Genomic DNA, 25,737 nt, shown 5'->3' with positions numbered 1-25,737 from the left:
GAGATGCGAATGAATCCATTGAAATTAGTGGGTTCTATTCTATGCGTATTGCTAATGCAAATTTTGCCCGCGCAGATATGCCTGCGTAAAGTTGGCCTTAGCCTAGATTCACATGGATGTATTTGCGTGCGCAAAATTTACGCACGAATTCCTAGAGAATAGAGCCCATTGACTACAATGGATTCTTTCACATGCGCATATTCAACCGGCGCATTTTGGTCGCACAAAAAAATATGCAGCGTGCTCTATTTTCCTGTGCATTTGCGCACTTAAGATTTCCATTGAAGTAAACGGGGGGACGCAAATGCGCATGCAATACACAAGGAGATGTAGGATATGCTACGTGATTGCGCTTGCTGAAGAACACTCTTGGAACTCATTAGACTAATTAGCCATTTTAATCAGTGAGCCTTTGCCGTGCGCAAATGAACATGCCTTACAGGCGCAAAGCGTATAGTAAAATACGCCGTTGTGCGCAAAAAAAAGCATAGTTCATTCCACAACTATGCAGCATTCAGGAGCGTGCAAATATGCATACGCTCGTGTGTATCTGGCCTTAGGATAGAGTCACACAGCTGAATGTGAGATGCGCCTAAGATCCTTTGGCACAACTTGCATCAGACGGCACACGGACGTATATTTACTGCTCAATATCCGTTTTTTCTTCCCATTCAGCATAAATTAGTATGCAGCTGAATATATACTGTATGCCGGGAGCATTTCCTACAATATAGCGCCTATACGCAGCATGAACGCTACCACGCTTCTCATTACTTCTACGGGATGCATTAAAGGGGTTGTCCTGCGCCGAAACGGGTTTTTTTTTTTTCAATAGCCCCCCCCGTTCGGCGCGAGACAAACCCAATGCATGTTATAAAAAAAAAACGTCCAGTACTTACCCGAATCCCCGCGCTCCGGCGACTTCTTACTTACCTTAGTAAGATGGCCGCCGGGATCTTCACCCACGATGCACCGCAGGTCTTCTCCCATGGTGCACCGTGGGCTCTGTGCGGTCCATTGCCGATTCCAGCCTCCTGATTGGCTGGAATCGGCACACGTGACGGGGCGGAGCTACAAGGAGCAGCTCTCCAGCACGAGCGGCCCCATTCGGAAGGGAGAAGACCGGACTGCGCAAGCGCGTCTAATCGGGAGATTAGACGCTGAAGATTAGACGGATCCATGGAGACGAGGACGCTAGCAACGGAACAGGTAAGTGAATAACTTCTGTATGGCTCATAATTAATGCACGATGTACATTACAAAGTGCATTAATATGGCCATACAGAAGTGTATAACCCCACTTGCTTTCGCGGGACAACCCCTTTAAATCGCAAACTTTCCGTTCCAGATTAGGCTTTTTCACAACAAAATGTTATTTTCCACTTCACAGGCATTTGGGAGAGCATGTATGTTAGAAGGAGGTGCAAATGTTTAAGAACAACCAATGACTTCATTCACCAGCAACACTTTCATCGTATTAATATTTATCATGAAAGAGAGAACTGCAGAAGAAAAGAAATCATGTAAGTTTGGAGGACCGTCTTACTTGCTAATTTGTTAAGCGACTGACTAATTATTATTAGGGTGCTTTAACCCTTTCCAATCCAATTTGTATCCTGGTTTTCCTAGGGGGCTTGCTCTTTTCCTGCTGTTATACAACAGCGCTATCTGCTGGCTAAAGCCAGTACTGCATGAGGTGACACGTTGGATAGGCTCCGACAGCAGAGAGGCTGGCAATATACAGTAAGAGAACCCGGACGGACGTCTTCCAACATCGGAGCTGTACAGCCTTAAATCATAATGTCTTCAGATGTCAGACAGTGGATTGGAGAGGGTTAAGATGGAACGGTTAGCGTTCAAAAAAGGGCAAAAGTAGACGATAACACTGGTCAACAAACATTTTGGTGCCAGTTACATCAGAGTGATTTTAGTTGAATTGAGGATGGTGAATGCTAATACGGCAACGGGTTTGCTAGATTGGCTCTAGTTTTTGAGATATTGTAAGTTCTTTACAACAGAGACAAAACTACACCGTGAAGATGCTTCGATGTCAAGTTATGACTTTACTGAAATTGGAATCGTTGATGGGCTTTGGAATTTCAGGACCATCGAATATTCCTGCTTTCAGGTTTCCACTACTGAGTCCAGGGAAGGATTTGCAAATGTACTTGAAGCAATTAGAATTGTTGTCCAAGGCCTTAATTGCTTCATGAGGCCTAACTGTATATGGAGCCGGGGGAAGAATGACTTTTTTCCTATTAACCAAAGGCTCATTTAGGATGTTCGCTGCACCAACTGTCATATTTTCCCTTAAAGGTCATGTCCCCTTTCTCCAATGATCTTGGAAAAAGACCTACTAGATGAAGCATGGGTGCTTTGTGTATCCACTTTGCTGCCCAAGCAAGAAGTTGACCATCTTCAAATCAATGCTGATGATAACCAAGTTTCTGCTGAACCATCTTAATGTTGTTGTATTCTTCACAAAGTTTTGTTGAGTGGGCAAGTGGGATAGTTGTATAGCGATTACCATTGTGAAATAGCACACATTTTAAGCTTTTGATGGACTTGTCTATAAAGAGTCGCCAGTCTTCTGGTCGATACTCTGGAAGACCAATCTCAAGAAGTAGTCCCGGGACATTACTGCAGTATACAATTTCATCATCTTCACTTGTCCGGTAAGCTATAATATTAGCTTCTGGCAGTTCTTTTCCTTCAGTCTGGATTCCAAGAGTTCAGATGCTTGTTTAGACAGACTGAAGTCTCGTATCAAGTCACTGAGATCTTCCTGGGAGAACTCAGGAAGTCCTGCAAGTCTTCAACTTCTGACGATGAAAGTTCAGGAAGTGTGATAAATACTGGCACTGGAACAACTTCGCTATGTGGCACAGGTCGCCTTGCTGACTCCGAATCAGGATACTCCCACTTATGTTTCTTGTACCTATTGATGCCTTTTACATTCACAACACAAAAATAACAGTCGTCATGGTGATTTCGTGGCTCTCTCCATACCGTAGACACTCCAAGGTTTAAACTTTTGTGTTTTTTGATTTGTCCACTTTCGTAGACCCTCCCCACAGGTTTTACAAACCTTATGAGGAGCCCAAGATGAATCCCGAAATATGCAAGATATGCTTGCTTTACAAAGTCAATGATGTTCTTTCTGTTCTTCTGAGGAGTGTATTCACCACAAACATAACAGAACTCATCAAGGCAGTCCAAGCAACCTCTTGGGGAAGAACTCATATTTCATTTAAAAAAAAAAATAGAAATTGTGAAATTAATATTTAATTTAACAAAATATAATGTTACCAACAAATAAACAATAAAACAGAAATTAAGAAACAGTAAGCTCCTCCTACATAAGTCGGTGGAGACAGGTAATGTCAGAATACAAAGCTTATTTGATGAGCAGCCTGTATTTTAAAAACTAGAGCCAATTTGGAAAAACCAATGGCAGATTCAACAATACCAAAATACCCCATATTCGTTGTTCATAATGCAGGCATAAAAATCAGTGTTGGCTTGTTCACTTATCAATCTGTTTGAACAGCCATCATTCGGTCTTTCACATTAGCAGGTCTGAAAGACTGAACAATACAGAACGGTTCTTCTTGATCAAGTCAACGATGAATCTGCCTGTCTAACAGGCTGCATGAGAACGCATGAGCTAGTGGGGACGTCTTCCACTCGTTGAGACGAGAATCGGCTTGTCTAGAAGGAACCTTACTGAACAACTCAGTAAATATTATTAAATATGTAGAATCATGGAGGTCAACTTTGTATTGTTTTCTGTTTATGTTTGCGATTAGAGATGAGCGAACGTACTCGTGAAGGGCTATTTCGCAATCGAGCATCGCTATTTTCGAGAACCTGACTGCTCGAGTGAAAAGATTCGGGGGGTGCTGGGGGTGAGCGGGGGGTTGCAGAGGGGAGTGGGGAGAGAGAGAGCTCCCCCCGCTCCACCACGCTGCCCCCCAAATCTTTTCACCCGAGTAGCCAGGTACTCGAAAATAGCGATGCTCGATTGCGAAATCGCCCTTAACGAGTACGTTCACTCATCTCTATTTGCGATGTATATTAATAGGAAACAAGATTCATCAAAGAGTCCTTGTCAAGAACATTGTTGGATATCTTTGTCATTGTGAGGCAAAGACCGACCTTTGGATTTGTCACTGGATGTAGAATACTACAAGAGATGATAAGCTACAAATAGTATACTGCAACCCTCGGCATAGTATAACATCTTGATCTAGAAGGGAAATACTACAGTGGAACCTTCTTCGTGAAAGTTGTTCAAATACGAATGACTGTGACTTTACACCAGAGAACTTTTGATCATTGGCAACTATTATTTTTTTGTAAGCCGAAACGAACCGACTATTAACTTATTGCTCATCACAGTCGGTGGCCATGTTTACACTGAATGACTACACTGTGCAACACAATTTTTGTAACCGATATAGGCTTATAGTAACTTTACTGCGCTGAATTCAAATATGATCTGTTTTTTTCTGCCATGTAAGGTTTTCCAATTATAGGGAATAATGTAATCCAATTGCCGTTGCATTGTAGTTTTTAAAATCTGCCTATACAATTAATCCAGTCGGCTGAAATATAAGACCTCCCTCGAAAATAAGACCTAGCTAACCTGCATTTAAAAAAAAATCTATACTTAACTTGTCCATGGTGTCCCGATGCCTCCCGATGGTCTCCAGCGGCTCTGCGGCAAACTGTGTCTTCCCCATCCCACAGGTGAGCTTCTTCCTGGTGACAGGGCTTTGAATACCCCGCCTCCAGCAAAGCACGCGCTGTGATTGGCTTATTGAGCCGCAGCCAGCCAATCACAGCCGGCGCTCGATGAGCCAATCGCAGCACTCACAGCTCAGCTGTGAGATGGGGAGGACGCAGTTTACTGCAGTGCCGCTGAAGACCTTAGGGAGGCATCGGGATGCCACAGACCAGGTGAATTTAAGCCCCCTTCCCCCCCCCCAAAAAAAAATTAAATAAGACACTGTGCCTCTTTGGGGCAAAAATTAATATAAGACAGTGTCTTATTTTCGGGAGAAAGACAGTATATAATTCTTGTTGAGGATTGCATGTAGTTAATGGATTCTATTCCTCACAGACTAGGTACATTTTTTCTATTTCCACAAAACCTAGTGATACCATGTAGACGTAAGCGAATCTACAGTCATTCACAGTGTAAACTTTTCACTATTTACAGATATATTAGGCCCATTTACTGTAATATTTTTGTTTATATACTGATAGTTGACTACATATCTGTAACTATGCTTTAAGCAGGTTATCCAGGCTACTCTTTTACCTATAAAGGGCGTATTTAGGAGAAAAAGCACATGCCTCCTAATTTCCTGACACTCCAGCACTACTGATTTTTTTTTGTATTTTTGGCTAAATTGCACCAATATCATAAACTAGTGTTTGGAATTGACTCATTGACTTCAATGGGAGAATTTTATTTGTGGCATCTGTGCATGGAGGGGGAAGAGGTGAGCAGTTTCCAATAACAGCTTGCAACATTGGGATAATGGCAGGGCACAGAATGTTAGGCTGAAATACTATGTACACAGAATAATCCTATACAGTAGCATTAAGCCTTCCTATAAAATTCCCAAACTTTTAGGTCACCTCCAGATTTCTTACTGGATTCCCCTTTGGAATAGCTGTGTTCAAAACACAAAAAAATCTCAGCTCGTCACATGTAATTGAGTGAAGCATCAGCTCTTGTGTGCAAGTAGCTCTGATTGTTACATCCTGTAGCATGCTTCCTTGTGTCCAGTGTCAGACAAAGCATTCTTTGGTCCACCTTCAATCAATATGATACATTCACATATGGTGGAATTGTAGATTCCTTCCTGGAAATCCATTGCAATGCACTGCACAGAAGATGGAGGGTTTTTTAAACCCTTTTATTACATACAACCAACCAGACTCTTGTTCTTAGACTCTGCCAAACTAGAGTACCTACCACGCTCCCCAATAATAGGACCTACCCCGATAATAAGACCTACCCCCTTTTTCGGGGAAGGCTTGAAATACAAGGCCTCCCTCGAAAATAAGACCCAGATAACCTGTATAAAAAAAGAAATCAATACTCACCTGGTCTGCGGCGTCCCAATGATGTCCAGCGGCGCTGCGGCAAACTGCAGAGTCCTCCCCGTCTGGCATCTCCGCTTCTTTCTGGTGACGGGGCTTTGAATACCCCACTCTCAGCAAAGCAAGTGCTGTGATTGGCTGATCGAGCGCCAGCAGCCAATCACAGCCGGCGCTCGATCAGCCAATCACAGCCACTCAGTGAATGACATCGCTGAATGGCTGTGATTGACACATCGAGCGTCAGGTGTGATTGACTGCTGGCGCTCGATCAGCCAATCACAGCGCTTGCTTTGCTGGAGGTGGGGTATTCAAGCCCCGGCACCAGAAGAAGCTGAGATGGCAGACGGGTAGGACACTGCAGTTTGCCGCAGCGCCGCCTGAGACCATCGCGAGGATTCGAGACGCCGCGGACCAGGTGAGTATAAGGCCCCCCCAAAAGTAAGACACTATGCCTCTTTTGGGGCAAAAATTACTATAAGACAGTGTCTTATTTTGGGGGAAACACAGTAGGGTCCACCAGGAGAACTGACTCAGTGGGGCCATCATACAGTTATATGCAAATATCTGTTTATTCATGCACACACAAATTAGGGTAGCAGAAGCAAGCGTACTGCATTAATATAATACCAGAACCAAGCTTACTACATGGATATGGTATCATAACTGAGCTAATTACATAGATATAGTACCAGAAGCAAGCTTAGAACATACATCCACTCAGGGGCTGGCTGACCTGGGGGACCAAGCACATACTACGGGCCCATACCACATGAGTAGAGGCGCATTCTAAACTATGCCCACCTACTAATTGCAGGACTAATTGTTCCATCTTCCTTGTATATTTCCCAGAGGAGCATGCATGGCCTTATAAGTCTCTTCACTCACCTTCTAGGTGCTCTCCTTAAGGAGAGATGATACACTTCCCGATCCATGTCACAGGCCTCTCACTAGCCAATCCAGGATCCTACTGCACAGTGATGAGGGGCAAAAACCCTGAAACAGCTGTCTGTGTATGGATTCTGGTTTTTGGTTAATTCCCAATCATATAAAGACTTGTTTAAAGAGTCAGGGTGCGTTCCCACGAACGTATATCGGCTCGTTTTTCATGCCGAGCCGATATACGTTGTCCTCGTGTGCAGAGGGGGGAGGCTGGAAGAGCCCAGGAGCAGAAACTCAGCTCCCGCCCCCTCTCTGCCTCCTCTCCACCCCTCTGCACTATTTGCAATGGGGAGAGGTGGAACGGGGGCGGGGCTAATTCCTGGAACTTAGCCCCGCCCCCGTTCCGCCTCCTCTCATTGCAAATAGTGCAGAGGGGCGGAGAGGAGGCAGAGAGGGGGCGGGAGCTCAGTTCCTGCTCCTGGGCTCTTCCAGCCTCCCCCCTCTGCACACGAGGACAACGTATATCGGCTCGGCGTGAAAACTGAGCCGATATACGTTCGTGGGAACGCACCCTCATACATTGATTTGCAGGAATGCTGCCATCCAATAGGTGGCGCTGCAGAGGTATTGTTCCATCCTCCTTATTTGCATGCCTTTGCTTATCCACAAGGCCTCTATCACACGGGCTACAAAACGCATGTATGTGAAGCTCATGGTTTCCAATAGTTTCAGGCTACAAAACATCTCATGTGAAAGAACCCATTGCAAACCATGAGCTTCACATACATGCGTTTTTCATAGCGATATCGCATCTCTACAAAATCTCACATTTTTGTAGCCCCTGTGAGAGAGGCCAAAAACACAAACTGTGAAATTTTAACCTCTAGCCACAAAAAGCAATACACTTTAACATATTGTTGTGGTAACTGCAACAGGTTGTGTGTCAAATCTATAAAACTTTATAGGAGAGGCAAAAAAAACCCATACCCATTTTGCCCCCATCATCTTGATTCATCCTGGGAGGGAATTTAAAGATTTCTCATTGGTCTGTTGACATACAACAAATTGCAGTTGGTGTAGTTCACTAGATTGGCCACCAGGGTGCAATAAGCCAAAAATGTTTTTTTTTTTTTTTTTACATACGACCTATTGCAGTTACCACAACCATATGCAGACAGTGGCACGCTTTTACACATACAGTACATGTAAGCATACATCCAAAGGCACACTTTTGCACATGTAGACACAGACAGCCACACAATTACCACATACATGTATACTCACAGATAGAAATAAATATTTTTATAAACAATTGACTGCTCAAAAAAGTTTGCATGGGTCACCCACTTCAGTCATTTACAGCCATGTTCTCCACTTCATAGATGCTTTCAGTGGGCTATCTTGGCTTGCTTCTATGACCACTTAAAAAAGGCCAGTCTGTTCCATTTCGGTGACCCTTCTTGAGTTTTGGGGCCTCGGACCACAACAAGATCTATAGTCTGCCACCTTTACAGCCTGACATTCTAATGCATTCCCGGGCAGTAAGCAGAGATGGAGGACACGTTGAGTTGAAAGAATGAGCAGCCGACGGCGGTGCGTGCCAGCAGGGAGGACGCTGTGTGCCGCCTCTGGCATGTGTGCCATAGGTTCGCCACCACTGAGATAGGGAATGAAGCACATGAATCTTGTGTAAATAAAATGGGTTTTGGGTTTGGGGGATGCACCAGCTTCCCGATGGGCTAGTTCGAGCCTGCTTAGACTGTCAAGGCTGGAGACGCTGCTACGTCTTCTATTTTGTTCTCTTACCAACATACCTCTAATTAAGCTGTTAGTTATAGTAAGCAATAGCCACAGCAGAATTAGTAACAGCGATTAGGCAGGTTGTTATTATTTTCTCCTTATTGAGTAAGCAGCGTTCATCTGGTGGCATTCGTAACACTGATGCGGGACTGCGACTGGTTCCATTAGAAGTACTTTCTCCTAGCACTAATGGACATTGTCCTTATTGGTATTTACTAACACTATGGGACAATACTTGGTTCGCTACTAGAGATGAGCGAGTATACTCGCTAAGGCACATTACTCGAGCGAGTAGTGCCTTAGCCGGCGCCGGTGACAGGTGAGTTGTGGCGGGGAGCGGGGGAAGAGGGAGAGAGAGGGAGAGAGAGATCTCCCCTCCGTTCCTCCACGCTCTCCCCGCCCCCCGAATCTTTAAAGACGAGCGGGGAGATACTCGGCTAAGGCACTACTGACTCAAGTAATGTGCCTTAGCGAGTATACTCGCTCATCTCTATTCGCTACTATAAGGGCATTGAGCCAACTAACGAATAAGAACCTTTTTTTCTGAACCACATCTGGAAATTATCCAGAATTAGTGTTTTCCTGGTGTCCTGTGTCATTGGTACACTAGTAGATTATATTCTTTCAAGATAATATTTGGTTAAAGGGGTTGTCTCGAGGCCACAGTGATTTTTTTTTTTCTTGCCCAGTCCCCCTTCTTAAGCATACATTACTATGCAGCAGTGTAAACGGCTTTTAAAGCCGGTTTCTACTCACAGTTCTGGTGTTTCACCAACTTATAAAACGGTTCCCAAAGATGGCCGCTGGTCTTTTTTCCCAAGGTGCACCGCGGTTTTCTCCCATGGTGCACCGCGCTTGCTGTAGCCCGACGTGCGCGCTCCCGAGACGCTAACAGCTGTGTCTCCCTGACAACCAGACGCCCGCAGCCGCCGACCGGACCCCACAGCCACCGACCGGGCCTCAGGATTGAACGCGGCCGACCACGGCACACGCTCTTGGGCCACAGTCACCCACCGCCAGGCAGCAGGTAACCGGCGCTAGGCCCCGGCTCCCCCGCGCTAGGCCCCTGGCCCTAGCGGTAGGCCCCTGGCCCCAGCGGTAGTCCCCTGACAACAGACGAAGGCTCCGGGGCCCAGCGGTAGGCCCCGGGGCCCAGCGGCAGTCCCCTGACAACAGACGAAGGCTCCGGGGCCCAGCGGTAGGCCCCGGGGCCCAGCGGTAGGCTCCGGGGCCACAGCGGTAGGCTCCGGGGCCACAGCGATAGGCTCCGGGGCCACAGCGGTACAGTCCCCCCTGCGCACACATCACCCCCGACCCCTCACTTACATGGGCGGCTGGGCGGCTTCACGGCAGGGCTGCTGGGCGGCTTCACGGCAGGGCTGCTGGGCTGCTCAAGTTTCTGCACCCCTCTCTAAGAGAGGATGGTAGCAGAATGGCCGCTCCAGCGCGCTCCCGAGAAGTTACAGCTCGTCTGCGCATGCGCAAAAGAGCTGTAGCGGCGAGCACGCTGAAGCGGCTCGTGCTCAGAGCAGAAGACCGGACTGCGCAAGCGCGTCTAAAAAAGCAAGAAGCCAGCGAAATTAGACGGAGCCATGGAGACGAGGACGCCAGCACCGGAGGGGTAAGTGAATAACTTCTGTATGGCTCATAATTAATGCACGATGTATATTACAAAGTGCATTAATATGGCCATACAGAAGTGTATAACCCCACTTGGTTTCGCGAGACAACCCCTTTAATTAACCAGTTTGATAGATACTAGATCAGTCACTGGCTAGTGTCTTAGCTTTGACATTAGGCAAGGACAAAAGCCAGACTCCTATTGGTTAGTTGCACCAGGATGCGGTCCCGGGGCTAGGGTTTGTACGTCAACCTGTACCTGGCTCGCACCCTTGTTCATAAGTAGACAAGCCTTGTTGCTTTGTACACTGGTAATCCGATATCACTCATTTGTTCGGTAATAGGATAAGGGACGGTGGTGCTTCCTACTATATTGTGACGGCACTCATTGATGACTAGAGGGAGTTGACTTGGTACCCAACACGTTAGACTTTACGTTGTTTGTCCTTAAAGCCTTTATTTTTTTTTTATATTTATACTAGTAAAAGTTATGTTTTAACCCTATCCAATCCACTGTCTCATGTCTGAAGACATTCTGATTGAAGCCTGCACAGCTCCGATGTCGGAAGACGTCCGGCAGGGTATTCTTACTGTATATTACTGGCTGCTCTGTTGGCAGTGGCCTCTCCAGCATGTCCCATATCGCAGTACTTGCTCTAGCCAGCAGATGGCGCCATTGTATAATGGCAGAAAGAGAAAGACCCCTAGGAAACCCTGAATCCAAAATTGGATTGCAAAGGGTTAAAGGAGTCAAGTCAGTGAAGGTGCTTAGACTATCACGTGTGTTAAAAGTAATAGATCTCTTCTATAGAAATCCTTTTATTTCATTGTCCTCTTTGTATATAATGTACCATTTACTGGTATTTTTGCTTTAGCATTTTTCTAAAGAACAGAAATCGTGTGTGTGTGAATCCGGAAGCCGAATGGGTTCAAGTGCAGATATTAAACAAAAAGGTAAGATTAAACTTATACTATATAACATTATACTATGTGATATAATCACATCAAACTCTCAGGCCTTAGTCAGACGGGCGTTTTTTGCCGCGATTTGCGCATGCGCATGCGTCCGGCGATTTTATAAAACCATTGCTTTGCAATGGTATCGGACACATGAGCGCTTTTTATGCGCTCGTCCGATAAATTATAGAACAAAAAATCGCAGATCGCACCTATCTGCGATCTGCGATTCCTGTTCTCTTCTCTATATGCGCTCAATGGGGCCGGCGGCAGCAGCGCCGGCCCCATTGAGAACATATAGAAGACAAATCATTCTTCTCTGCCACAGCTGTAACAGCTGTGACAGAGAAGAACGATGTTTGCCCATTGAATTCAATGGAGCCGGCAATACAGCCGCTCCATTGAAAGCAATGGGCTGCCGGCGTGCGCGGGGTTAATTGTCGGGAAGGGCTTAAATATATAAGCCCTTCCCTGCAATTCATCCTAAAATGTGTTAAAATAAAAAAAAATTGTATACTCACCTTTCCGCTGCAGCCGGAGTCCAGCCGCGGCCGCTGTCAGTTCTCCTGAACTGCTTCTCGGCACTATTCAGCCGGCAGGGCTTTAAAATCCCCGCCTGCTGAATGATCTGCCTCTGATTGGTCACAGCCCTGACCAATCAGAGGCCGGTTTCACTCACACACCCATTCATGAATTCATGTGACGTGTGTGTGACTGCTGCCTCTCAGCGCTGAGCCAATCAGGGGCAGGTCTGACTCACATCCATTCATGAATTTATGAATGGGTGTGAGTGAGGCATGCCTCTGATTGGCTCAGCGCTGAGCCAATCAGGGGGCAGGTCTGACTCACACCCCCTTCACACCCACTGCAGGACGGCCGCGCGGAGCTCTGGCTGCCGGGAGAAGGTGGGTATACAATTTTTTTTATTTTAACACATTTTAGGATGAATTGCACGGAAGGGCTTATATATTTAAGCCCTTACCGACAATTCATCCCGGGCTCGCCCGCAGCGCATTGCTTTAAATGGAGGCGGCTCTATTGCCGTCTCCATTGAATGCAATGCGCTGGACAGCTCCGGCCCGTTTCTAATGAAACGCGGCTAGGAGCAGATTTTCGAGCGATTTGCGGGCGACTTGCGCGCACCGCTCACGCGATTTGCGGATGCGCATCCGTCATGCGATCCGCAAATCGCGCGAAAAAACGCCCGTCTGACTAAGGCCTCATATAGAGACCAGACAAACAGAAAACTAATTCATTTCAGTCATAACAATCTGATTGGTGAGATTCCGACCTCCACTGATCTCATAGATGTTCTGCAGTTCTTCTGTTCAGTGGTGTTCCCAGACACCGGCAGTGCAGGTAACAGCAGTACAGCTCTGTTGAAGTGAATGCCACTGCAAGGCCGGATTCACAAGAGTGTTTTTGCACACGAACAATTGTGCAGAAAATAGAACCCATTGATTTTAATGCCTTCGTTTACATGTGTGTATTTGGCGTGTGCAATCCGTCATGCCAAAAAATACATAGGATGCTCCAGTTTCCTGTGCCTTTGCGCAGGAAATGACACGTCTTGAATTCATTAAACTAATTGGCCGTTTCAATGGCTGAGAACTTCTGTGTGTGTTTTTTTGTGCATGCACTTGCACACGACTTGCGCGTGCAAAAAGTACAATAAAAAATGCAATTGGTGTGCAAATATGTAACAACTAGAGATGAGCGAACACCAAAATGTTCGGGTGTTCGTTATTCGTAACGAACTTCCCGTGATGCTCGAGGGTTCGTTTCGAACAACGAACCCCATTGAAGTCAATGGGCGACCAGAACATTTTTGTATTTCGCCGATGCTCGCTAAGGTTTTCATGTGTGAAAATCTGGGCAATTCAAGAAAGTGATGGGAATGACACAGTGACGGATAGGGCAGGCGAGGGGCTACATGTTGGGCTGCATCTCAAGTTCACAGGTCCCACTATTAAGCCACAATAGCGGCAAGAGTGGGCCCCCCCCCCTCCCAACAACTTTTACTTCTGAAAAGCCCTCATTAGCATGGCATACCTTTGCTAAGCACCACACTACCTCCAACAAAGCACAATCACTGCCTGCATGACACTCCACTGACACTTCTCCTGGGTTACATGCTGCCCAACCGCCCCCCCTCCCCCCCACAGCGCACACCAAAGTGTCCCTGGGCAGCCTTCAGCTGCCCTCATGCCACACCACGCTCATGTCTATTTAGAATTGCGTCTGCCATGACGAGGGACCGCAGGCACACACTGCAGAGGTTGGCACGGCTAGGCAGCGACCCTCTTTAAAAGTGGCGGAGCGATAGCCCACAATGCTGTACAGAAGCAATGAGAAATAGAATCCTGTGCCACCGCCATCAGGAGCTGCACACGTGGGCATAACAATGGGGAACCTATGTGCCACACACTATTCATTCTGTCAAGGTGTCTGCATGCCCCAGTCAGACCGGGCTTTTTAATTCATAGACACAGGCAGGTACAACTCCCTATTGTGAAGTCCCTGTCGACCCACAGCATGGGTGGCTCCCTGGAACCCACCGGCGGTACACAGAAATATCCCATTGCATTGCCCAACACAGCTGAGGTAGTAATGTCGTGCTTAATGCAGGTGGGCTTCGGCCCACACTGCATGCCCCAGTCTGACTGGGGTTCTTTAGAAGTGTACAGATGTAGTAAAAACTCCGTGTGCACCTACAGCATGGGTGGGTGCCAGGAAGCCACCGGCGGTACATAGAAATATCCCATTGCATTGCCCAACACAGCTGAGGTAGTAATGTTGTGCTTAACCCTTTCCAATCCAATTTGTATATGGTTTTCCTAGGGGGCTTACTCTTTTTCTGCCGTTATACAACGGCGCTATATGCTGGCTAAAGCCAGTACTGCATGAGCTGACACGTAGGATAGGCTCCGACAGCAGAGAGGCTGGCAATATACAGTAAGAGAACCCCGACGGACGTCTACCAACAACGCATTGCCCAACACAGCTGAGGTTACGTCAGCTGTAATGCAGGTGGGCTAAAAATTAATTTGATTACACTGTAGGCGAGGGCCCACAAAAATTGCTGTATCAACAGTACTAATGTACATCCCAAAAATTGGCCATGGCCAGCCAAGAGGGCAGGTGAAACACATTAATCGCTTTGGTTAATGTGGCTTAAGTGGTAACTAGGCCTGGAGGCAGCCCAGTGTAACGAAAAATTGGTTCAAGTTAAAGTTCCAACGCTTTTAAGCGCATTGAAACTTTTAAAAATTGTTCTGAAAAATTATTTGACTGAGCCTTGTGGCCCTAAGAAAAATTGCCCGTTCAGCGTGATTACGTGAGGTTTCAGGAGGAGGAGCAGGAGGAGGAGGAGGAGGAATATTAGACACAGATTGATGAAGCAGAAATGTCCCCGTTTTGGATGGTGAGAGAGAACGTAGCTTCCATCCGCGGGTGCAGCCTACGTATTGCTTACGTATCGCTGCTGTCCGCTGGTGGAGAACAGAAGTCTGGGGAAATCCAGCCTTTGTTCATCTTGATGAGTGTTAGCCTGTCGGCACTGTCGGTTGACAAGCGGCTACGCTTATCTGTGATGATTCCCCCAGCCGCACTAAACACCCTCTCCGACAAGACGCTAGCCGCAGGACAAGCAAGCACCTCCAGGGCATACAGCGCGAGTTCAGGCCACGTGTCCAGCTTCGACACCCAGTAGTTGTAGGGGGCAGAGGCGTCACCAAGGATGGTCGTGCGATCCGCTACGTACTCCCTCACCATCCTTTTACAGTGCTCCCGCCGACTCAGCCGTGACTGGGGAGCGGTGACACAGTCTTGGTGGGGAGCCATAAAGCTGGCCAGGCCCTTAAAGACTGTTGCACTGCCTGGGATGTACATGCTGCTCGATCTACGCACCTCCCCTGCTACCTTGCCCTCGGTACTGCGCCTTCTGCCACTAGCGCTGTCGGCTGGGAATTTTACCATCAGCTTGTCCGCAAGGGTCCTGTGGTATAGCAACACTCTCGAACCCCTTTCCTCTTCGGGAATCAGAGTGGGCAGGTTCTCCTTATACCGTGGATCGAGCAGTGTGTACACCCAGTAATCCGTCGTGGCCAGAATACGTGCAACGCGAGGGTCACGAGAAAGGCATCCTAACATGAAGTCAGCCATGTGTGCCAGGGTACCAGTACGCAACACATGGCTGTCCTCACTAGGAAGATCACTTTCAGGATCCTCCTCCTCCTCCTCCTCCTCCTCCTCCTCAGGCCATACACGCTGAAAGGATGACAGGCAATCAGCCGGTGTACCGTCAGCAGCGGCCCAAGCTGTCTCTTCCCCCTCCTCCTCATCCTCCTCATGCTCCTCCTCCTCCTCCTGTACGCGCTGAGAAATAGACAGGAGGGTGCCCTGACTATCCAGCGGCATACTGTCTTCCCCCGCCCCCGTTTCCGAGCGCAAAGCAGCTGCCTTTATGGTTTGCAGGGAATTTCTCAAGATGCATAGCAGAGGAATGGTGACGCTAATGATTGTAGCATCGCCGCTCACCACCTGGGTAGACTCCTCAAAATTACCAAGGACATGGCAGATGTCTGCCAACCAGGCCCACTCTTCTGAAAGGAATTGAGGAGGCTGACTCCCACTGCGCCGCCCATGTTGGAGTTGGTATTCGACTATAGCTCTCCGTTGTTCATAGAGCCTGGCCAACATGTGGAGCGTAGAGTTCCACCGTGTGGGCACGTCGCACAGCAGTCGGTGCACTGGCAGCTTAAAGTGATGTTGCAGGGTGCGCAGGGTGGCAGCGTCCGTGTGGGACTTGCGGAAATGTGCGCAGAGCCGGCGCGCCTTTACGAGCAGGTCTGACAAGCGTGGGTAGCTTTTCAGAAAGCGCTGAACCACCAAATTAAAGACGTGGGCCAGGCATGGCACGTGCGTGAGGCTGCCGAGCTGCAGAGCCGCCACCAGGTTACGGCCGTTGTCACACACGACCATGCCCGGTTGGAGGCTCAGCGGCGCAAGCCAGCGGTCGGTCTGCTGTGTCAGACCCTGCAGCAGTTCGTGGGCCGTGTGCCTCTTATCGCCTAAGCTGAGTAGTTTCAGCACGGCCTGCTGACGCTTGCCCACCGCTGTGCTGCCACACCGCGCGACACCGACTGCTGGCGACATGCTGCTGCTAACACATCTTGATTGCGAGACAGAGGAGGAGGAGGAGGAGGAGGGTGCTTTAGTGGAGGAAGCATACACCTCCGCAGATACCAGCACCGAGCTGGGGCCCGCAATTCTGGGGGTGGGTAGGACGTGAGCGGTCCCAGGCTCTGACTCTGTCCCAGCCTCCACTAAATTCACCCAATGTGCCGTCAGGGAGATGTAGTGGCCCTGCCCGCCTGTGCTTGTCCACGTGTCCGTAGTTAAGTGGACCGTGGCAGTAACCGCGTTGGTGAGGGCGCGTACAATGTTGCGGGAGACGTGGTCGTGCAGGGCTGGGACGGCACATCGGGAAAAGTAGTGGCGACTGGGAACTGAGTAGCGCGGGGCCGCCGCCTCCATGATACTTTTGAAGGACTCCGTTTCCACAACCCTATACGGCAGCATCTCAAGGCTGATGAATTTTGCGATGCGGACGGTTAACGTTTGAGCGTGCGGGTGCGTGGCGGCGTACTTGCGCTTGCGCTCGAACACTTGCGCAAGCGACGGCTGGACGGTGCGCTGAACTACACTGCTGGATGGGGCCGAGGACAGCGGAGATGAGGGTGTGGGTGCAGGCCATGAGGCGGTAGTGCCTGTGTCCTGAGAGGGGGGTTGCATCTCAGTGGCAGGTTGGGGCACAGGGGGAGAGGCAGGGGTGCAAACCGGAGGCGCTGAACGGCCTTCGTCCCACCTTGTGGGGTGCTTGGCCATCATATGTCTGCGCATGGTGGTGGTGGTGAGGCTGTTGGTGTTGGCTCCCCGGCTGAGCTTTGCGCAACAAAGGTTGCACACCACTGTTCGTCGGTCGTCAGGCGTCTCTGTGAAAAACTGCCAGACCTTAGAGCACCTCGGCCTCTGCAGGGTGGCATGGCGCGAGGGGGCGCTTTGGGAAACACTTGGTGGATTATTCGGTCTGGCCCTGCCTCTACCCCTGCCTCTTGCAACCTGCCCTGCTGATGCCCTTGACTCCCCCTCTGAAGACCTGTCCTCCTGAGTAAGCGTTGCACACCAGGTGGGGTCAGTCACCTCATCGTCCTGCTGCTCTTCCTCCGAATCCTCTGTGCGCTGCTCCCTCGGACTTACTGCCCTTACTACTACCTCACTGCAAGACAACTGTGTATGATCGTCATCGTCCTCCTCACCCACAGAAAGTTGTTGAGACAGTTGGCGGAAGTCCCCAGCCTCATCCCCCGGACCCCGGGAACTTTCGAATGGTTGGGCATCAGTGACTATAAACTCCTCTGGTGGGAGAGGAACCGCTGCTGCCCAATCTGAGCAGGGGCCCGAGAACAGTTCCTGGGAGTGTTCCCGCTCCTGAGCAGGTGTCATTGTAGTGGAGTGAGGAGGCTGGGAGGAAGGAGGAGCAGCAGACAGAGGATTCGGATTTGCAGCAGTGGACGGCGCAGAACTGCGTGTTGACGATAGGTTGCTCGAAGCACTTTCTGCCATCCAGGACAGGACCTGCTCACACTGCTCATTTTCTAATAACCGTCTCCCGCGTGGACCCATTAATTGGGCGATGAATGTGGGGACGCCAGAAACGTGCCTCTCTCCTAATCGCGCAGCAGTCGGCTGCGACACACCGGGATCAGGAGCTCGGCCTGTGCCCACACCCTGACTTGGCCCTCCGCGTCCTCGGCCACGTCCACGTCCTCTAGGCCTACCCCTACCCCTCAGCATGCTGTATTACCAGTGATTTGATTTCACAGGCAGGAAATAAATTGGCGCAAGACTGCAGGCCAAATATAATTTTTGCCCTTTTTGGAAAACGAAAGGCCCCACTGCCTCTAGTGAATGAATAATCTAAGTTTAATAACTGTGCTGTGTCCCTGCTTATGTGTCACAGAACGTGAGGGTAGCAGAGTTATTATAACTCTGGCAGAGCAGGAATTTTTTTTCCCAATTAAGGAAAGCAAATGGCGAAGCCAGCAGTAAAGCGTAGCTGGGTGCGTATGATTTAGCACTGTTCTTCACGCAGCTCACACGTCTCCACCGCCCGTAAGGACGGACAGAGGCTGGACAAATAGATTTGTTTTCAGTTTTTTCCCACCAAAAGGCAGCACTGCGTATATTCAATGAACATGAGAAGTTTAATAACTGTGCTGTGTTCCTGCTTATGTGTCACAGAACGTGAGGGTAGCAGAGTTATTATAACTCTGGCAGAGCAGGTATTTTTTTTCCCAATTAAGGAAAGCAAATGGCGAAGCCAGCAGTAAAGCGTAGCTGGGTGCGTATGATTTAGCACTGTTCTTCACGCAGCTCACACGTCTCCACCGCCCGTAAGGACGGACAGAGGCTGGACAAATAGATTTGTTTTCAGTTTTTTCCCACCAAAAGGCAGCACTGCGTATATTCAATGAACATGAGAAGTTTAATAACTGTGCTGTGTCCCTGCTTATGTGTCACAGAACGTGAGGGTAGCAGAGTTATTATAACTCTGGCAGAGCAGGAATTTTTTTTCCCAATTAAGGAAAGCAAATGGCGAAGCCAGCAGTAAAGCGTAGCTGGGTGCGTATGATTTAGCAATGTTTTTCACGCAGCTCACACGTGTCCACAGCCCTTAGGACGGACAGAGGCTGGACAAATAGATTTGTTTTCAGTTTTTTCCCACCAAAAGGCAGCACTGCGTATATTCAATGAACATGAGAAGTTTAATAACTGTGCTGTGTCCCTGCTTATGTGTCACAGAACGTGAGGGTAGCAGAGTTATTATAACTCTGGCAGAGCAGGTATTTTTTTTCCCAATTAAGGAAAGCAAATGGCGAAGCCAGCAGTAAAGCGTAGCTGGGTGCGTATGATTTAGCACTGTTCTTCACGCAGCTCACACGTCTCCACCGCCCGTAAGGACGGACAGAGGCTGGACAAATAGATTTGTTTTCAGTTTTTTCCCACCAAAAGGCAGCACTGCGTATATTCAATGAACATGAGAAGTTTAATAACTGTGCTGTGTCCCTGCTTATGTGTCACAGAACGTGAGGGTAGCAGAGTTATTATAACTCTGGCAGAGCAGGTATTTTTTTTCCCAATTAAGGAAAGCAAATGGCGAAGCCAGCAGTAAAGCGTAGCTGGGTGCGTATGATTTAGCACTGTTCTTCACGCAGCTCACACGTCTCCACCGCCCGTAAGGACGGACAGAGGCTGGACAAATAGATTTGTTTTCAGTTTTTTCCCACCAAAAGGCAGCACTGCGTATATTCAATGAACATGAGAAGTTTAATAACTGTGCTGTGTCCCTGCTTATGTGTCACAGAACGTGAGGGTAGCAGAGTTATTATAACTCTGGCAGAGCAGGAATTTTTTTTCCCAATTAAGGAAAGCAAATGGCGAAGCCAGCAGTAAAGCGTAGCTGGGTGCGTATGATTTAGCAATGTTTTTCACGCAGCTCACACGTGTCCACAGCCCTTAGGACGGACAGAGGCTGGACAAATAGATTTGTTTTCAGTTTTTTCCCACCAAAAGGCAGCACTGCGTATATTCTATGAATAATAACTGTGTTGTGGCCCTGCCTATACAATTCTTTCCCTGCAGTATCAATGGAGGGTGGAATGCTCTGCAGAGGCGATTTTGAGAAGCCCAAAAAAAATGCAGCACAGCCAACAGCAGCCTGGACAGTACTGCACACGGATAAATATGGCCCTAGAAAGGACCGTTGAGGTTCTTGAAGGCTACACTCACTCCTAACACTCTCCCTGCCTATGCAGCACTTCTGTCCCTAATGCCAGGTGCAACGGTCTGCAGAGGCGATTTTGAGAAAAAAAAAAATCCCACTGCTAACAGCAGCCAACACACAGCTATCAGTGGCCCTAATAAGGACCTTTGGGGGGTCTTGAAGCCTACACTAACTACCAATTCTTTCCCTACAGCAGCTCCGGTACAAACAGCACTGTCCCTCATCTAACTCACACCGCATCTGAGGCGAGCCGCGGGAGGGGCCGACTTTTATATTAGGCGAACACCTGATCTCGCCAGCCACTCACAGCAGGGGGGTGGTATAGGGCTTAAACGTTGCAGGGGGAAGTTGTAATGCCTTCCCTGTCTTTCAATTGGCCAGAAAAGCGCGCTAACGTCTCAGGGAAGGAAGTGAAAGTAACCAGAACACCGCATGGTGTTCGTTACGAATAACGAACATCCCGAACACCCTAATATTCGCACGAATATCAAGCTCGGACGAACGCGTTCGCTCATCTCTAGTAACAACCAATGTGCAAAAAGGTCTCTGAGGCTTTGTTCCCACAAGCACATATATTTCCCGTTTTCACGCCCGGGCGCATATACGGTACCCATGTGAAGCATTGGTTTCCAATGCAGCCGTTCACATGAGCGAATATACAGCACGTAAATACACCGGCAGCGTGAAAAATAGAACATATACGCGGCCGGCGTATATACGCTAAGCCAAAACATAGTTCTGGAACTATCATTTGGCCACTATACGCCGGTGTTTCCTATAGACTCCTATGGGAGCAGGGAAAGAGAAGGGAGGCGGGAGGCATCTTCGCAGCGTCCAACGCTGTGAAAAGCTTACAAGTGCCCCTATATAGGCACTGGAAGGCATCCCGAGGATTTTGGCAGAGCGAGAGTTTTCTGGGGTGCAGTGTATTTTTTCGCTAAAAATGATGCTCGCGGATGTCATGTGAATGGGTGAGAAAACGCTGTCCGTGATCGCGGAAAAACGCCCATTTAGACGCCTATACGGAGTAGGAGTAAAAACGTTGTTGCCGTTTATGCGCTCATGGAAAAGAGCCCTGAAATGTGCATACACTTGTATGAATCCGTCCTTATAGCTTCTTGCACAGCATGTGACTAGGAGCATCACTGTGAAGGGAAAGATGGTGAAGGAGCTGCAGTGCTGAAATCCTTAATTCTGAGGTTTAGTACACGTTGTGGCAGCCTATCCCCCACTACTTAGAAAGTGATTGTATATTCTAGCACTATAAGCATTACTTCCTACAGAGTAAAATCCCTTTAACTAGTGGCTTCCTTAAAACTACTATTTGGCATGTAAGCAAAGAAAGAGGGGGCTATCAAAAGACAGAATGAAGGGAATGGTAGAGAGAAAAAGTTCTCTCAATTCAAAAAATTGTGAGGTGCCACTGGGTTTAATTAAAGTTGCAGTTCCTACTCTTGGGCTTCAAGGGGTCCTGTCATTAGAAAACAAAAATTCCATACTTACCTATTCTTCCCCCGTCAATCTTCTTACCGCATCTTCTCCTGCCTCCTGCAGCCCCAGCCCCCCTCCCCGTTCATAGTCTAGCAGGGAGTGCTGAGCTATTTCTGAGGCTGCACATGCGTGCTGTCTCTCTGCAATAGCATATGAACTCTTATGGCAAGACAGCGCGCATGCGCAGTCTCGGCAATAGATCGGCATTCCTTCCTAGGCAGTGACGTTACATCTTTTAGTAGTTGCCCAGTACTAGAAGAACACGGCTTTTTTAAAGGAACAGTACATCATCTGTCCATAGATTGTGTCTGATATACTTCAAACCCTTCCACTTCAATGGAACGGTGTGGCGCGGTTTCTCGGAGAAAGTAGCTATGTTTTTCTAATACTGAACAACCCCTTTAACTATACAGTAGTGGCAGCAGCAGGGGGGAAACCTATGAAAAAGAACAACTTACAAAAAGTATTAACATTTTTTTTCTGTCTTTTCGAAGGGGATAAAAGAAGAGAAGATCTTTGAATACTTTTTTCTGTCATCCTAATGAGTTTTCATGTTGCATAAAAAGCAAACTGTAACCTTCTCGAAGCTTTTCATAATAAACATTTTATCACCTTATCATCTTATTTGCTTCCTAAAAGAATTATGCATTAGGAAACCCTGAACTGACCCTAACGCAGGTGTGAGAGCGGCCTCACACTTGTATGAACAGGATACTACCAGACTCAGGGCTTATTTAGACGACCGTATATCGGCTCGGTTTTCACGCCGAGCCGATATATGGTGTCCTTGTCTGCATGGGGGGGGTGGGAGGGGGATGGAAGAGCCAGGAGAAGGAACTGAGCTCCCGCCCCTTCCCTGCCCCTCGCCACTATTTGCAAAGGGAGACCCCCGTCTCGCCCCCTCCTATTGCAAATAGTGGCAAGGGGCGGAGAGGGGGCGGGAGCTCCGTTCCTGCTCCTGACTCCCCCCCCCCCCCACAGACAAGGACACCGTATATCGGCTTGGCGTGAAAACTGAGCCGATATACGGTCGTCTAAATAAGCCCTTAAACTTGTGATACATTCACATGGACAAGAAAATTGTAGTAGTTTTGTGTACTGCAAGCTGCATAAACCTTGCAAGAAAATAGAACCCATTATTTGTAACGGGTGTATTTACATGGGTATGTAGCTGCGAGACTTGTACAAAAATGGAACATGCTTTGATTTTTCGAGTATTGCGCACGAATAAAACATGCAGATACGTAGCCTCCCACGGGGTGTCTGTGTGCTGCGAGTCACGCCCGAAAATGTTGGGCACGACTTGCTGTCGCCCATGTTGAATGCATCCTCAGCTATCTGCATTCAGGTATTCCTAGCTAGTTAGCCTGCTATTAGCTCTATTAATGGCACTAAGTGCTGGGTGGCACCAGCGCTTGCAGCTGTATCGGCAAGGGTTTCCCATTATTTTCAATGGGAAACTTCACATCGCACTTGCATGTGCCTCACAGGCTTGTAAGGTGCTTTAGCCGGCCTCGTTGAAAACAATGGGTGATGCCGAGGGAACGTAAAAGGATAGGACATGTTGGGATTTTCCAGTACGCAACCCTGGGGGGGGGGAGTTCCTTCCACTGCTACATAGTGCTCAGTGAGTGCTATGTACTGAAAAGTGAACGTGTTTCTTCCACTATGCGAGTCGGCAGTCATGTGACCACTGGGAGCCCCCTGTTACAGCAGAGGCAGACCCTGATCAGCTCTGTCAGTGACTATTGTCATGAAAAAAAAATAATAATAATTTTGGTAGCTAAGGGTGAAAAAAAAATAGTTTGTAAAACCACCACATGGGTAAAATGCCTAAAAAGTGTCTACACCAAAACAGCCTGGTCCTTAAGGGAGTTAACAATATGAGTGATTATACTCTCACGGCAGTGTGAGGGGGAGCGCGGCACGTCCTATTTTTAGCCAATTCTGTTCACAAGTTGCCCATTTATCCTACGGGAGCCAAAACAGGAAAAAAAAGGGCATTGCACTCATGCGAATTCGATCTTCATGCAAGTTTTGTTTCTCTTATTTTAAATATTGCAACAAACATGCTTCTGTGCCTTGGGGGTGGGGGGGGAGTGAGAGAAGGGGAAAGACCACACCACATGTATAGCAATGAGCTTCTCACAAAGAATTTCACTCGCAGACCAAAAAAGAAGATTGCAGGTTTACAAGTTCAACATTACTGGTTGGTCTGTGAAAATCAGCGCAATATCGCACTCGCCCGTGTATCACACAGGCATCGGCGCTTTTACGTTCGCCCACTGGCGACATAAAAACGTGTGAACGGGCGCACAAATCTAACGTTTGTGCGCCCGTTCAAACGGCCCTGGCCTGGCACATATACGCCGAGGGCGCAAAGGTGGTTGGAGAAATTTAGCTGTGCTAAACTGTCTCCTCTTTCCCTCTCCTGGCAAGGGGATGGGGCGGGACGGGGCGGGAGCTAGTGTGCTACACTTCTGCCACCTTTCCGCCCCTTGTCACAGCCAGCAATGGGAGGGGGCAGGACAGGGGTGGAGCTAAGCCCCCTCCCACTGCAAACAGCAGGCAAGGAGTCACGCTGCTAAACTCCATCCCCCCTCCCATCTTCGGCCGCTGTCATAGGCCGAGTCTATGCAGTCGCCGGCGGCGTAAAAGCGCCCTTGGCCGTCTGGGCGCTTTTACGCCACGGAAATACGCCCATGTGCACTGATGCATTGTAAACCAATGCATCAGAGGGGCAGCGTATATCGGCAGGGCGTGAAACCCCGGCCGATATATGCCTGGGTAAATCCAACCTAACACAGGGCTTCACTTTTTCCCTCTGTGGTATGGCCATTTATTCAAGGTGTCCAATAAAGTATGACTGTTACAACCATGATGGTACTCAGATTAGGTTTGCCTAGGTCTTCGGCCACAACCCTCATCATGGGGCCAAAGATCACAGTATTGCCGTGCAAGATCACAATAGAGGGTGAAGGCAGTTGCTACGAGCCACAGCTCATAAGTATGGTGAACTTACTGGATTCCCTGTAATGGTTAGCTTGAGGCAACTTGCTAGCTACAAACACAATGTTTGGTTATCAAACAATTGAAGAATCCAGGCAATTGCAAAAAGTTCACTTTTTTTGTAAATGTGTATGCATGCTATTATACTGAGGCAAAAACCCATCCACAAAAATAAACCAAGCGCCTGGGAGTAATCGGTATTTTCCTTCTAAACTCAGCATGCAGCTAAGGGATATGCAAAGGATTAGAGTTGCGTTGTGTATACACAGTCTTGCCACCTATGGCCCATAAAAAGGCTCACAAAAGGCAACCTATATGTAGCGGACCTCTTGGGTAGAGCTTTGATGATGACCACTAGATGCCTCTACAATGCAATTGAACAGATTTTGTCCATTTAATGGTTTGAGAGAGGGCAGATTATTGGAATGCGAGAAGCTGGATGGCTGTATTGATGAATCGCTCACCACCTGGGCTGTTCCGAACAGGTTGGTAGAAGGTATTGAGATCGGTGGATGCCCGAGAGCACGCACACAAGAGGACCAGGCTCAGTATGCCCTCGACAGGCCACCAGCAGTGGAGCATCTGACAAGCATGAGTAGCTCCAACTATTTCGTTGTCCGTCATCATTACAGGTCTCGGTCTGAACTTTTCAAGGCACTCGGCTGGACATTTGGTCTTATAACACCCATTATATGTACCAACACCCATCATCATGCTGTTTGCAGTGGTGTGAACGATGAAACTGGACTGCTACGGAGTAGAACCAGGTTGTCTTCAGTGACAAATGCAAGTTTAGTTTGGGCATGGGCACCTAAGGGTGAGTGCCTCAATCCTGCCTTTGCTGTAGAGCAGCACACTGCTGGTGTGATGGTCTGGAGGGCTATCACAATCAACAGTCGGTCACCCCTAGTAGTGGTACGAAGGACAAGGGCAGATCAGCGATATGTTCAGAACATCCTGAAGTCACATGTATTCTTCTCATGGTGGCTTCCAAGAGAGAGAAGGATAATGCTTGG

General features: G+C 48.3%; 1 protein-coding gene across 1 annotated transcript in view; it reads left to right on the top strand.

Annotated features, from left to right (window-relative positions):
* Positions 1-22,327, top strand: part of LOC136573669 (C-X-C motif chemokine 13-like) — a 30,608-nt gene extending 8,281 nt beyond the window's left edge. Inside the window, exons 2-4 of the mRNA XM_066574929.1 lie at positions 1,391-1,523; positions 11,292-11,370; positions 22,207-22,327. Coding sequence (XP_066431026.1) covers positions 1,391-1,523; positions 11,292-11,370; positions 22,207-22,254 — 260 coding nt within the window. The 3' untranslated portion in view covers positions 22,255-22,327. The remainder of the gene's footprint in view (positions 1-1,390; positions 1,524-11,291; positions 11,371-22,206) is intronic.
* Positions 22,328-25,737: the final 3,410 nt, after the last annotated feature.

Source organism: Eleutherodactylus coqui, chromosome 7 (genome assembly GCF_035609145.1).
Source record: "Eleutherodactylus coqui strain aEleCoq1 chromosome 7, aEleCoq1.hap1, whole genome shotgun sequence".
NCBI lineage: Eukaryota > Metazoa > Chordata > Amphibia > Anura > Eleutherodactylidae > Eleutherodactylus > Eleutherodactylus coqui.
The sequence above is the reverse complement of the archived record's forward strand: the minus strand, read 5'-3'. Positions and strand labels throughout refer to the sequence as shown.